Source organism: Caloenas nicobarica, chromosome 11, assembly GCF_036013445.1.
Source record: "Caloenas nicobarica isolate bCalNic1 chromosome 11, bCalNic1.hap1, whole genome shotgun sequence".
Classification (NCBI taxonomy): Eukaryota; Metazoa; Chordata; class Aves; order Columbiformes; family Columbidae; genus Caloenas; species Caloenas nicobarica.
In genome coordinates this window covers 15,282,369-15,296,141 of record NC_088255.1, presented here as the reverse complement: position 1 = coordinate 15,296,141, position 13,773 = coordinate 15,282,369, and the positions used below count along the sequence as shown (strand labels likewise).

General features: G+C 42.6%; 1 protein-coding gene across 17 annotated transcripts in view; it reads right to left on the bottom strand.

The window, feature by feature from the left end:
- Nucleotides 1-13,773, bottom strand: part of MAGI1 (membrane associated guanylate kinase, WW and PDZ domain containing 1) — a 347,210-nt gene that overhangs the window by 57,060 nt on the left and 276,377 nt on the right. For 13 of the 17 annotated variants that reach the window (XM_065642339.1, XM_065642340.1, XM_065642341.1 and 10 more), the window contains exons 7-10: nt 11,762-11,797; nt 6,977-7,034; nt 4,603-4,691; nt 3,470-3,562 (exon numbers count right to left, since the gene is read on the bottom strand). In XM_065642339.1, the coding sequence (XP_065498411.1) occupies nt 3,470-3,562; nt 4,603-4,691; nt 6,977-7,034; nt 11,762-11,797 (276 nt within the window). The remainder of the gene's footprint in view (nt 1-3,469; nt 3,563-4,602; nt 4,692-6,976; nt 7,035-11,761; nt 11,798-13,773) is intronic. The other 4 variants (XM_065642349.1, XM_065642350.1, XM_065642353.1 and 1 more) reach the window with 1 other exon arrangement.

The following is a 13,773-nucleotide window of genomic DNA, read 5'->3' as shown; positions in this document are numbered from 1 at the left end:
GGATCCAATCATGCAGTAAAAGGAGCAAGCAAAACCCCTAGTGCCTGGCGCTTTTTTAGCTGTGGTTGTGCACACCAAAGCCTCAAGGCTACAAAGGCGAAAACTTGCTGGTTTAAGGAACGGAATATATTAAAGCCTTGGATATGTGTCTTATCTCTGTCCTGAGGTGGTTACATCCATCCCAGGAAGGATGGGAGAGGGGCAGCACAAACGCCTCCTACAGAAGGAGTCTGCGGCGAGACTTTCTGCAGAAAGGAGTATCATTGCTTTCCACCACTTGGCCTTCTCCCAACCCACCAGGCAAAAAGCAGCTCCTGAGCTGTGCGAAGACACTGCATAACCCTTCAGCACAACCCACCATCACTACCACCCTGTGGCCTCCTCCGGTGAAAAAGGGGAGGATGCTGATGTTGTTCTTCAGACACTGTTTGAAGCCTTTTCTCTTTCCTTTCTGCTCCTTGCCTGATGTGGATGAAACACTCTGTTGTGAAGTATGGATCAAATGGTGGCCCGGGACCAGAGCAGCTGTTGCTGGAGGGCTGTTAGTGCTCTCTGGGAGCACGGTTAAGAGGGAACGAGGTGCTCCAAAGACAAAAGCACATCATTGCAAAGCATGTTACACAGGCTCAGAAAGTGAAATCATGGTTGCCGTACTTCACAGCGACAACACTAAACATCTTTGCACTTTTAATTGTTTTTAATGCTTAGAGGGGAAAAGACTGTGCCACTAAGCCCTCTGGTGACAGCTCCGGGATCAGCAGCGTGTATCGCAGCCAGGAGAGCTGGCGTACTTTCAAAAACCTCGGCAGCACTGCCGTGGGCCTCTGTTCAGAAAGGAGACCTTGAGGGAGAATGAGGGGATTTGAGACTCGTAAGGCTTTGACTGAGGGGGAAAAAAAAAAAAAAGTATATTTGAAGATTATTCATGAGGGGCCAGTGTGAGGAATTCCAGTCTTCTGCCTTTGAAGGGTAGCACAGGAACAGGGTGATTCTGCACATCGTGGGCAGATGCTCTGCCCAGACCCCAAGCTGCAAAAAAGCCCTGACTATGAGGTGCGACCCAATGTCTCAGGTAGCAAATACATCTGAGAGGCAACGGTCCTGTGCTGCGTTCTGGTTCAAAAGACAAGCAGAACAAGCACAGCTTGCTGGCATCTGCCTACAAATATAGGGTGAATTTATCCTGTAGTAACAGGATAGCAGCGCCACAGGCTATGTCCCACCTACAGCATTTGGGAAGGGATCACATTTTAAATGAGTATCTACAAAACCCCAGGTAGGAGAGAGGTGTCAGGGCATAAGGAGGGGTCCTTGTGCCCACATCCCCACCAGCAGTGCCATCAGTGGGAGAGATGGGAACCCCCGGGCACAGGGCAGGGGGACAGGGAAGCTGGAAATATCTGCTGCAAATGGAGAGTGAAAGAAGAGGGAAAAGGACTGAGAAAGGAAGAGGAAAGAATGAAAGAGAAAAGGAATCATCAGCGGGTACCAGGACATGTCACTCAGACTGGTCCTGAGACAGATAATGTTCTCCTAAAATGTGGCTGGCTGTTGGGAGTGAGGCTTCTGATGTTCGATCCCATCCCATGCATGATGGCTCCTTTGCATCACCGTGCATGGATGCTTGGGCAGCCCTTGCTTCAGCCTGACAGTGTACCAGGCAGAGGTGACATTCACAGGTGTGTCCCCAAGGAAGACCAGTGTTTTTGGGGCACTGTAATGACATGCTCAGACCTCCTGTCTTTTTTCTTTGCCGCAAATCTGGATTACTCTAATGTATTCTAATACCCCTCGGGAAGGTGCCGGGGGCTTTGGGTACTGTTAAATTTCACACATCTGTTTCTGGAAGGGCTGATCTGCTGCCACCTGCAGCAGGGAGCACTCCCTGGCTCTTCATGGCAGGAAAGGCAGCCCAGGACAGCAGTATTCTACATCAAACTTGCTTTCGGAAACCACGGCTGACCTTCAGAGCATGGAAATACTTCCCAGCTCCTGGGGCCAGCCTCTCCCTGGATGGTCCTAGCTCTTGTCAGGATGAGATAGATGACACAGACATCTGGCAGGATGCTCCAGCCAGGTTCCCCCTCTCTCAGCTTCCCCAGCCTCTGGTTCCTGCAGACCACGGCAATGCCATGCCCTTGCTATGCAATTTAGATGTAGCCAAAGATGAAGCCTGCTTACAACCACTTGTAACCAGAGAGCACTTGTATTGCAACAGGTACAAGAGGACCTCTCTGCCTCTGCTGGCAACCTGATCTGGCAATGTTTCAGCTCAGGCTGCAAATTCAGGAACAATTCATTCATGTCCTGTCTGGTTGGTTATTTAAGACAAGCAACTGGTCTGTGAGCAGTTGGCTATACACAGACCACTGACACTAATAAATAAGGCCATAACAGCCCGAAGTACTTGTACATATGTACAGCTTCAAAGTGAGTCCGCAGTATTATTCGCTCCTCATGCAGAGATTTCCGGAGGAGCTTCAACTCAGTTTTTTCAGAAATATGGTGTAATTTACTCCTAACATATGGCTGTGGCACTTGTGCCTTCACCCTCTATTATTATAGAAAGTCAGCCCTGCAAAGCTCTCCAAATGGCAGAGGATGTCCCTGTTCTGGTGTTCTCCCCAGTTCATACCCCCCTGCAAAGTTTCATTTGGATTCAAAACACACAAAAAGGAAAATCCATAAAGTTGCAAGCCAGATTCATCTGTGGCAATACCAGAACCTGGCTGCTCAGGTGTAACGAATACAACCAAGACACCTCAGATCTTCAAAACCAAGTTCCTGCCAAACAGTGCCAACAACTTATGCATATCACAGCTCCCAAATATGCTGAACAGTTTCCATGGCTCTTAAACTATTTTAACTACCTACCCACGAATGCAGAGTTGAGGTAACATTGGCTTGGGCTCTCAAACTAAAACCATGTTGATGCACGTTTGTGTCTTAACAACAGTGCAACATGGTGAGATTTTGTGCTGCTTTTGGAAGCGAATGTTGACCTACGAGAACGAAAAGAAATCTCTGCACTAGATCTTATTATAGGAGCCACATTCTAAACTCAGTAGGTTTAGAAGGTGTAGAAGCCTAATCCTTGCACATCCATACAGCTCTGTATAAAAGGGTCTCCTCCTACTTGCACTTGTGTCCACCACAGTTGCTGCTAAATCCCACCGATGTTGTACCTTATGTTTGCACCATGCCTTTTTAAAGACTTGGAATGCTATACAGAGAATAGCCACAATCCTTTCCTGATGCAGGCAATCTCATTTGCCTCTTCAACTTGGCAACAAATGTGGTCTTGAAACAACTAGTCTCAAATTCTATGGGAGTTCAGATAAACGGGCATGTGCCCTGGTGTGTAACACCAGTCACAGATAGAGTCCCTTTGCTGGTACTTGAGAGAATTTCATTCTCAGGAAAAAAAAACCTTGTTGCACTTTTACAACTGGTTTAACAAGGTTGTTACCTTGCACTGGTGCTTCCCGAACAGCCTCTTGGTTGTTTGAAACATGGTTTGGAGCAGCGGGTGGTGGGAGAGATGGACACTCCTCTGTCCATTCTAGAGAGGGCAGAGAGGGAACCGTTACTCGTTTCACAACAGCACTATGAGCTTCTACATGTACACGCACTGGGAACATGGGGTTCAAGCAGAAGAGATGTGAGAAGCATGGCAAGAAAGGAAACAAGAGTCATGTGGAGAGGGAATAAAATGAATGAGATGTCCAAAACAACAGTCCTGGAGGACCCTCTATGTCCAGGTCTCCTGCTCCGTCTGCTGGGACACCCTGCTTCACACTCAAATGTGGGACTTGATTTGTGTCTAAGTGGTCTTGACATTTGTATGAAATCTATTCCTCACGGCAGTCATGGTAGAAGAGCTGATGTTGTGGGAAAAGTGTCTGCAGGAGGAATGCTGAAGCCTAAATTATTTTCCCCTTAGATAATGACCGTTAAATAACTTGGTGCAAAAGGTACAACCCAAACGCCACAGGCCCCTCACTGCAGCTCAGCTGCATTTAAAGAAAAAAAAAGAAAAGAAAAGAAAAAAATATGTAAAAAGGCTGAAAAACATAGAAAAGAAAAAAAAAGTGTTTAAAATAATGAAATAACTTCAGATGTTAGAGCTTGGCAACAACCAAAGGTCTTGGGTTAAGAATTCTCTCATGCAGAGGGGTTTCTCCAGGGCATATGTAAAGGCAAACTCCTCATCCCTTCCATAGCCTATGAGTCCCAGTGCAGACTGGAACAACACCAGCTACAGTGAGTAACTTGATGGAGAAGACTAAAAAGGAAAACACGTGTTTAAATTGCTTATGAGAAGCCTAGAAACTGTCCAGAAATAAAGAACGTTAAAAGAAAAACCTCTCCCCTTTAACAGAGGTAAAAGCTGCTATGTTTAAGTGGTTATATGGTTTAGATTTTCTCCTTTGCTGCACCTTATGTGAAGGGCGTATGCAACCTTTCCTGTGTGCATCATTTTGCCTATAAATGCTAAGGCCATAGAAAGAAGGACAAATACATTGGCGTGGTGCTGCCAAGGCGAGGGAGGGCACGTTCCCTCATGAAAACCCCAACCATCAGGCCCTCCGTGGTGCCAACCTTCTGGTGGCTGTTGCTGTTGCTCAAGCTGCTTCTTCCTCTTCGCTTCAAGAACTGGGTTTTCATACTGTGTCTTCCGGTTGATGTGGCTGGAGGTGAAAGAGAGCAATAAATTAGGAAACCCTTTATGTGACAAGCAGGAATGACGGCCAGGCATGAAACTGCTCTGGGGAAAGGAGTAAAATACCAAACAAACCCAACCGCAGTGCACGTGGAGCAAGGTTCACCTTGTTGTGCCTAAAAGAATATTCAGGAAAACAAGTAGATTCCAGTATTGATATGATGTGTTGAGTAGGACTGGTTAATTCCTACAAACACATTAAAATAATGACTTATCTGTGAAAAAAGAGATTAAAGCAGAAAAGGCCCTCTGTCTGATTGCATTTTAAAAGAGAAGCCTGTATCACCCCTGCTTTAATCAGATTCCTAGAGGTGCAGTCATTCCCTAGGTCACTGAAGTTAAAAAAAAAAAAAAAAAGACTAAACCAAAACCCAACAACTGGTAACATCTGTCAGATCTGTCAGCTATCTGATCAATGCACACTAAAAGGGCACCTTAAAAATAACAGCAGGGATGCAGGCTATGAACAGAAAATCTGGACTCCAAATGGATCAAAATATACCCAGAATTAGCCACCAGCAGATACTCCCAGTGGAAAGCAGCGTTTGATGAAACTTCAGTTGTCCTCCTCAGCAGCTTTTGACCTGTATGGGATATTTGGAGCTAACACTTCTTACCAATCTCAAGAAAAGGAAAAAAAGGTGGTCCAAACATGGCAGACAAGCCGTGCACTCTGCAGAGGATGAACCGTTCCATGAAAGGAAAGGATGGTCACTGGTCACCAGCCACAGGTGCCAGGGTGGTGGGACAGAGGTCTGGGAATTCTCTGTGACCGATCGCTGCAGCCGAGATGTGCTGCCCAACCCCTTTGATTCCAGAGCAATTTTTCAATACTGACTTTGCTACAGCAGAGGAGCATGTAGACCTTGCAAAATTCTATTAGCTTAAAGCCCATCTTCGTATCCAAAGCCAAGTTAAACATTAAGTACTTGTTATTTTATTGTCTCTTGATCTCTTGTGTCTTTATCAAACCCCTGCCCCAAACGCACAAACAACCAGTTTTTCAAGTAATTACGATAGAAGCACTCTAGACAGTTTTGTTCAGAACTTTTTCTGCTAAAGATCAATATTAAATCACTGAAAAAATATTTAACTAATCAAATAAAAACAAGCTAATGAGTTCTGTAAACGATTTCCAATTTCAAGATACCTTCAGAAAGTCAAGAAAAAGATGATAACTACTTTAAAAATTATCTAAACTTTTTCATGATACTGTTGTTTCTCAATAAAACTATTAAGCAACAATAGAGTGCCTGAATTGGAAGGGACAGAGACAAATGCTCAAATTATAACCATCTTGCTAGATTATAGATAGCAAGTAAAATAAACTTACGTCTCATTGCTGTTACTTTTCTATTTAATTTTGTCACTAAGGAGTGCCACAAAACCAACAGACATGTATATATAAAGTGACATAAAAAAATGCTATAAAGATCTCTTGGCATGGCATTTAATAGCCAAAAAATATTCTTGATGTCTTTGGTAAATAAATGTCAAGCCTTAATTACACAGTTTGCTAACCTTGTTTCCCTAGGCACAGATGGCAGGATCAGAAATGAGCCAAAGCAGACAGAAGCTGTATTCCATGTCTATTCTGAGGGCTATCATAAGCCATCCTACTAGACAGGAGTATACACATAATTAAAAATTCATTTTATGGGGTCAACGATGAAACAAAACTCAGATGTCCGATTTCCCAAGGGAGTGATCTGACATCTAGATCAAGAGGAAGTTGTTCTCATTCCAGGGAGAATCACATTAAATCTGTAATTCTATTCACAACAACACAGCCTGATGCAAGAACCTCTGCCAGGGCTGTTCGGTCACACCAGCTCATCCATTCCTCCTTTCGAGCGTTTTCTGATTTGTAACCAAATTGGTGGTCTGCTCTGCACCCTCATATTTTGACCATAGCACTATACAAAAGGGATGGAGCTCAGTTAATTGCACACTTGTTAATGTTCTCTGGGTAAAAGTATTTGTGACGTGCTGGGGCTCCTGCACACCCTGACCCAGGGGTGGTCCTTTCTCCCCTGAGCCCACCCCAACCCCAGGGTGCTGCTGCCAGAGCCCACCAGACAATGGGGAATGGCAGGGCAGGGTTTGCTCTCCCTATGGCATCCCCCAGCATGTACAGGGGCCAGGGTCTCCTCCTCCTTGGTATTGGATGCTCTCAGAAAAGCACCCAGACCACTGTGGAGGAAAGCCTTCTTCTGCCCAACAGGCACACCAGAATCAGAGAGCAGCACTTACTCTACATAGTAGACACCATATATGGGATCCTCAATTTTCTCCCAACCAGCAGGCAACTCTGCAAATAGAAAAAGCATTACTGAAGACTCCAGTTCAGTTTTTTTCTGACAGGTAGCTGCTCCTGCTCAGCATGCAAAACTCACCAGTAGCTCAGAATTCACTTTGAACACTTTTCAGAACAATCACAGCCTCCGTTTAAAGGCTGGCATAGCATGGCACCAACATCATAGCCTGTCTCACCAGTGCTAGATTAGCAAAACAGTGGGAAGGTGCCTATGCCAGCCAATTTTAGATTTGCTTTTTACATTAAATGAACAAATTATCAATAAATTTCTTTTCTGGGAGTGCCTCAATTTCCCACCATGGGCAGAGTGGCCCTGGATGGAGGCGCCACAGTGGCAGCTGGTGTAGGCAACAGGCCAGCAGCATTTTAACACCAGCATGAGCGGCCCTGCGCAGAAGGACTTGGGGGTACTGGTACTGGAAACACTGGCCCAGGTTGCCCAGAGAGGTGGTGGATGCCCTGTCCCTGGAGACATTCAAGGCCAGACTGGACGGTGCTCTGAGCGAAGATGTCCCTGCTCATGGCAGGGGGGTGGACTAGGTGACCTTTGAGGGTCCCTTCCAACCCAAACTACTCTATGATAAAATGGGTGAGATTATGGCAGCAATTGTAGCACACTAACAGAGAGACCACTTGCATCTCCTGTGCCAGGACTGAGCCTCTTATGCTCACCAATCCTGAAAAAAGTGGGGTTTCTTTACTCCTTTCTTAGGGATTTACACTGCATTGCTCAGTCATGAGCCCAACGCAAAAGCACATCTTGAAACAGGGCAAAGTGAATTTAATGTACACGCCTGGCATATGGAATCCACCCAAGTGGGGCTGGCACACACAGATGTATTTCAAAGCATAGCACTTAATGTAAAAACACATGTTGCCATAATCACATGTAACAAAGATTTCCTTTTTTTAATTAGCATAATTAACAAAAAACAGTTCTGAAGATGAAATTAACATTTGGAAATGTATCCACTTTTGTTCCTGTTGATTTTCTAGACTGCACATGGTACTTTAACTATAATTAGCGAATGTAATAAAATCACTTCAGCATCCAACTGAGGGTTATTAAAGCTGTACGTATTACTTAGGGGCCTGATCCTTGTCCCACTCGTTCAAACACAATGATCCTGTTGGCTGTGGGTACTGAAATAATCATCCTGTTAACAATACAGAGTGGTGTGTTTGTGCAAGGCTGTGAATCAACTCTAAAGAGGGCTCCACCATGCTATGGACTGTGCAAGTGTGGTTCCACAGAGACTGCACATTCATTTAAATTTAAAAAAAACCCCAAAAAGCTATTGTCAGGTAACACAAATTCGAATACCCCATGCAAAATAATTCTTCAAAATTTATCACTAAATTGACAAGACTGATAGTAAATAATCTATGTTTGTTTATTATTAAGTGCAAAGATTTTTTTTTATTATTAACGGCATCAATTGCTGAGCATTGGCAATCAACAATGGCCCATTAATTAGAATAAATGTAACTGTCTAGTTCTGCATTTATAGACTTCAGCTATGTTGCCATAAGGATAGAAATATCTCCAGACTGAAGATGAACAGAATCTATACAAACACACATGGACTAATTACTCAAAGTTTATGTTTGTGTTCAGAATTGGCTGGAGATCAGATGAAATCCATTTTCATGGTTTTTGCTCCACATGTCCCTTATTTGCAGTTATAGGGCAGGTTTTCCACTCTTATAACTATTTTATCCTTATTGGGTTTAACATCTTTGGATTCCTTGAGACATAAGCAATTAAATGCAAGCCAGTGCTAACTTTTGGGCATGAAAATGCTTCACGATTTTATCAACAGACCGACCTGAAATGAACGCTTCAGAAACAGATATTCCTTTACAACGTGCAAATGTGTGCGAGAGAAAGTTAAAAAGTTAACGGCCAATCCCGAAAGCCTTTTTGCAAAGGGAACTCTCAGGTTTGCAAAGGAGTCCCATATGGTGAAAACACTGTGGGACTGGCTTAAAGAGTTTCAGTGCAATTAAATTAAGACCTAGTACACAATCAGGAAAATCACACGCTGTGACAGCCATCTAATTCTTTGCACTATGGTGAAAGTAGAATGGTAAAGAGACCGAGCTAGAGGTGGAAGAAAAATAAAAAGTGAATGAGGGAAGGGCGAAGTAATGCACAAATGCCTTAAAATGAGTTTTCCACATTTTTTTCCCCGCTAAATATCTTCTGTATATTTTGGACTATGTAGTGTCTTCTATTTTTAAAGTTTAAACAACTTCTTTTCTTTTTTTCCTTTTTTTTTTTTTTTTTTTGCTTTTCTTCTGTTCACAAAATGTTTTGGTATTACACTTTTTTTTTTCTTTTAAAGAACTTTCACAAGTCAGAAAAACAGTACTTTCCTTAAGCCCCAAAACGGTATTGCGCCAGAATCTTTCCAGTTTTCTATCTCTGCAGCTTTCCATTTGAGGAACACATCTCTGTGTTTTCAGAAGTAACAATGCACAAAACGGCGGCTTTCAACACATTAGTCATTGATTACGTAGATGTGCTTTCTGACTTCTAAAAGTCTCTGAAAGTTCTCTAAAACATAGCCATGTTGCACAGTCAAGCTTCTTAACAGCTTTAAATTATTCACCTCCCTTCTCTACCCCTCCAGCCAGACTAAAGATGACCGAGAACATCCGATTTTATCAGAAATACAAGATTTCCAAGAATATTTTGCATCCTTAGGAGTCTGAGTGAGCCATATGGTTTTTCTTTTGGTACACCCATGCAGCACTTTGCAGTCTCAGAGTATTTGTCAGCAGGTAAATTCAAGGGACAAATATCCAATTTTACACTTTTAAATCTGGGGTGAATACATGGATTCCTACTGAGATGCCTCTGCTTAGTATCCTGCCCTACAGAGAGGATGGATTCCTAAAAAATAATTTCTCCAGCTACCAGGTATTTTAGTTGCACTCAGGTATCACTAAAGGAGCTGGAGATGACCTCAGTATACTCTGCTCTTATTGCTCCCTGTGAGGCCAGGAGGATCTGCCCAAGCGTATGTCCAATTCTACTTTAAACTTTTAATTTTTGTGTGCTTTTGTACAACCTTCCCTTAAAAATAGGTGACTTATTAACCCATATTCAGCCCCCCACTTTTGAAAATAACTAGTTGTGCAAGTGCTTCAAGTTTTAATTTTCTCATGTTTAGAAGAGAAACTGTTGATAAGCTCAGCTGCTAAATATCTGGTGCCAAGCAGTTTGTATTAATCACGAGTAATGTTAGTGAATAGGCCACATGTTTTCATGCCGCCTCCCTAACATTGCTCTAGCCAACTGAGGCATTTGAAAAGGTCTTTCTTTACATTGCAACATTTGCAAATCTCAACAGTATATTGATGGGCTATGAGCTCAATAAAGCTTATCTGCATTAAAACAAAGCGTATATCTCATGATGTTTGAGCAAAACACTTGTGTGTGTATGTAGGTACCTGCAGAACCGGGATCGGGCTTATCAATTAATGAGTTTCCCTGCATCTATTTTTTCAGCTCTTCTCTTGCACTAGATCCTGATATCACACTGAAAGAAGGGAATATTTCCATTTCATTATTGCCTCTAAAATTGCCTTTTCCCCCTCCCCGCCTTGTTTTAAGTCACTCTTTGTGAAGACTGTCCTGAGAAATCTTTGCAGGTTGTTGATGTGCATCCACCTACTTCTGTTACTCAGTCTGCTGCTGATTATTTGTATGAGCTGAGCATAATGCTAATGTACCACTACAGTGACTGCATTCTTCTTTAAATTGTCATCTCTTTCAAATTCTTGCACTAAAAGAAGATAGGCCTCCAACATTATTCCAGGCATATTATCCAGAAGAACAGTTCCTGGAGTAGTGCTAAAAGTCCACTCAATAGCTGCTGGCTGCTGAGGCCGTATCAATCACACAGAAGCACAATACACTTACTTGCAAGTCATTACAGAAACCCGAGGTTAATTCTCTGGTAATACAATCCTCCAGTACGCAGAACTATAAACTGTAAATACAGTCCTTTTTAAAAGCAATAACAGACCTAGTGGAAATAAAATCCTATTCAATCTTTTATGCCTTTCAGCTTTCCAAATGCACTAGAGCATAGCTGAACAGAAATAACAACTACCTCCACTATCAGTATGAGCACCGCTGAGATTAGATATCGAGACAGCATTCTTCACAAAAAGATGCAGGAAATAAAAGCGTACCACATCATTGAAAATCATCTGTTTATAAAATCACCTACTGAGGCACAATTTTCAGCTGTTTCATTCACAAGCTCGGCAGAAGCATCCTCTGCAATGCTTAAACTTTCTAAATCACGCTTTCCTTCTCTTGTCTGGGAAATGTCTTTAGCCCCGGCAAAAAAGCATCATTAGCTACTCTATTTCAGCTTTGGCATCTGTAAGCTTTTTCTGGAGCCAGTGATGCCAATGGGAAAACCCCTGACTTCAGCAGGGTCCAGGAGGAAGCAACGCTGAATAAACTTTGCAAGATTAAGGCCCTCCTGCTTTCTACAAACTCTGAATCAGTAAGAAAAACACCGTAGATTTGAAACCAGGGGAAGATTAATGCTTTGTATGCTAGGGAGGTTTTGCTAATAAGTTAGGCTTGTTGAAATAAAGAAACTGAAAGATGCAAAATGATACAAAGGAGAAAGTAAGTAAGAGCTTAAAACAGTGCAGTTGAAGCCAAACATCAAAATGAGAGATGGATGATTTACCTAGTTCACTGTCCAGTTCCTCCGTGTGTACCCCTTCTTCTCCAAGGGAAGAGCAGTAAATGAGACAGAAAAAATTAAAAGAAGATTTCAGATACCAGCACCAACCAAGAAAATCCCTAAAGTAAACAGCAGAACTGGCACTAATTATCTACAGACGACACCCAAGATTTCCATTTATTGCACTTTAGTGATCTGAATATTGATGGATCTGATGTAGATAATGAAATAACTGTTTCTTGCATTCTCAAAATATCTGTATCAATTTACTACTTGCATGCCACAGTTTGGTATGTCCAAGTAATACATTTGTGTTGTTCTCACTGTAATGAAGCTTCTCCCTCAGATCTGCACGGTCCGACCTTCGCAATCCGTTCTGTCGACACATGGATCCATCAGAAGGTTAGACCCGAATACTAATGAAGAAATCCGAGAGGAAAACCTTGCATCTAAATAAGAACTAACGTAGCAAGGTTTTCAAGAAAGTACTGAAATTTACGTGCATACAAGGTCCAATTGACTCGGCCGTAACTACTCAGATGATTTAACAGAGACACTAAGCGAAGCGCCTCGTTTAGCTGGCGGCACAGGCCCACGCTGAAGTCCAGATGTACCGGTGAGGCATATACAGGAATGCACCAGTTTTAGCAGGGCACCTGGGACAAAGATCACATAATTTTTCAAACACACAAAGCCATCAATATTCACGGTTGCTCAATTTATCATTATCTGCTCCATATTCATAAGTTAACAGTGACACAGATGATTAAAGCATTGCTTAGCCTATAAATAATAATAATGCAGTCTGAAAATGAAAGATTATGACAAAACCAGAACAAAGATGGTAAAAACAATCTTGGACCTAATACAGTAAAGTATAAACCACATCAATGAATGATAGAAGCAAACAGAAGATGTAGCGTCACAGTATTGCTTTTGAAAATTTGGACACCTAAAAGACCACTTCCACAACCTATTCACAATATATTCTACCAAAGCAGTTGTTAAGGACCATTAGCATGAAATATGAATTGCAATTTCCTTTGATAGCCTAAACAACTGCAAACAACCAAAAACATATTAGGGACGTGTATCCTGATGAAGAAATAACACAAGGCAACTGCACCCAAACAAATCTGCATTGACATCTAACATTTATAACAACCACAAACAGGATGGGATCGAGCCTGAAAACTCAAGTGCACACACACACCCCGAAGAAAACAGAGGAAGAGTCCCACCGACTGCAGTGGAAATACTCCCAACAGTGCCCCTTGCCAAAAACGTCCAGCAACTATAATGCAGTAAAAATAGCCTTCTCTCTTCTTTGTACTCACACTGTTTTCTAAAACACAATTATTTTTATCTGCAAAGCAAGATCAGAGCAGCCAAGCAAAACAGTGCAGTGCACAGCTGTAGCTATGAAGCAATTCATTTAACTACTGAATGTTAAAAATATTCACTAATGAGTAACTTGGTGAATGAAGTGAAGAGGTGTGGGGGAAGATGAAATTAGCTGATTTTAAGGACCTGATAAACAAAAATGCCACTGCTCTGTAAAATTATCAACTTAATCAAATACAAAAAATTACCCAACTGTATGTTTCTAATCCCAATTACATAAACGACCCCAAGGCTCGTTTTAGAATTGCTAACAGGACATGAGGTTTGAAAGACTTTCCCTTCTGCAAGGAGGCTTATGGGTGTTTGACAGAGGAGCTCGGCCACCCAGTCTTGCCTCATCCTGCTGCTGCTCTGTGCCCTGGCCCAGAGCACGGTGACCCTTGTTGGCATCACCAGGGCTATTGGCATAGTGGGAGTCTTGCTGGTAGTGAAAGCCAAGTTGTGTTTTAGGGATAACCATTCTCTTCCGAAAGAGGAAAGCTTGTGCTGAGGCTTAGCAACCCCCTCTCTAAATTGCCAGTAATGCTTAACTGCAAGGAGGAGGCAGCTTTGCCTGCACACGCCATTATTTAATTTCCTTCCAGTTCTGGTTACCCACTGACATAACCATT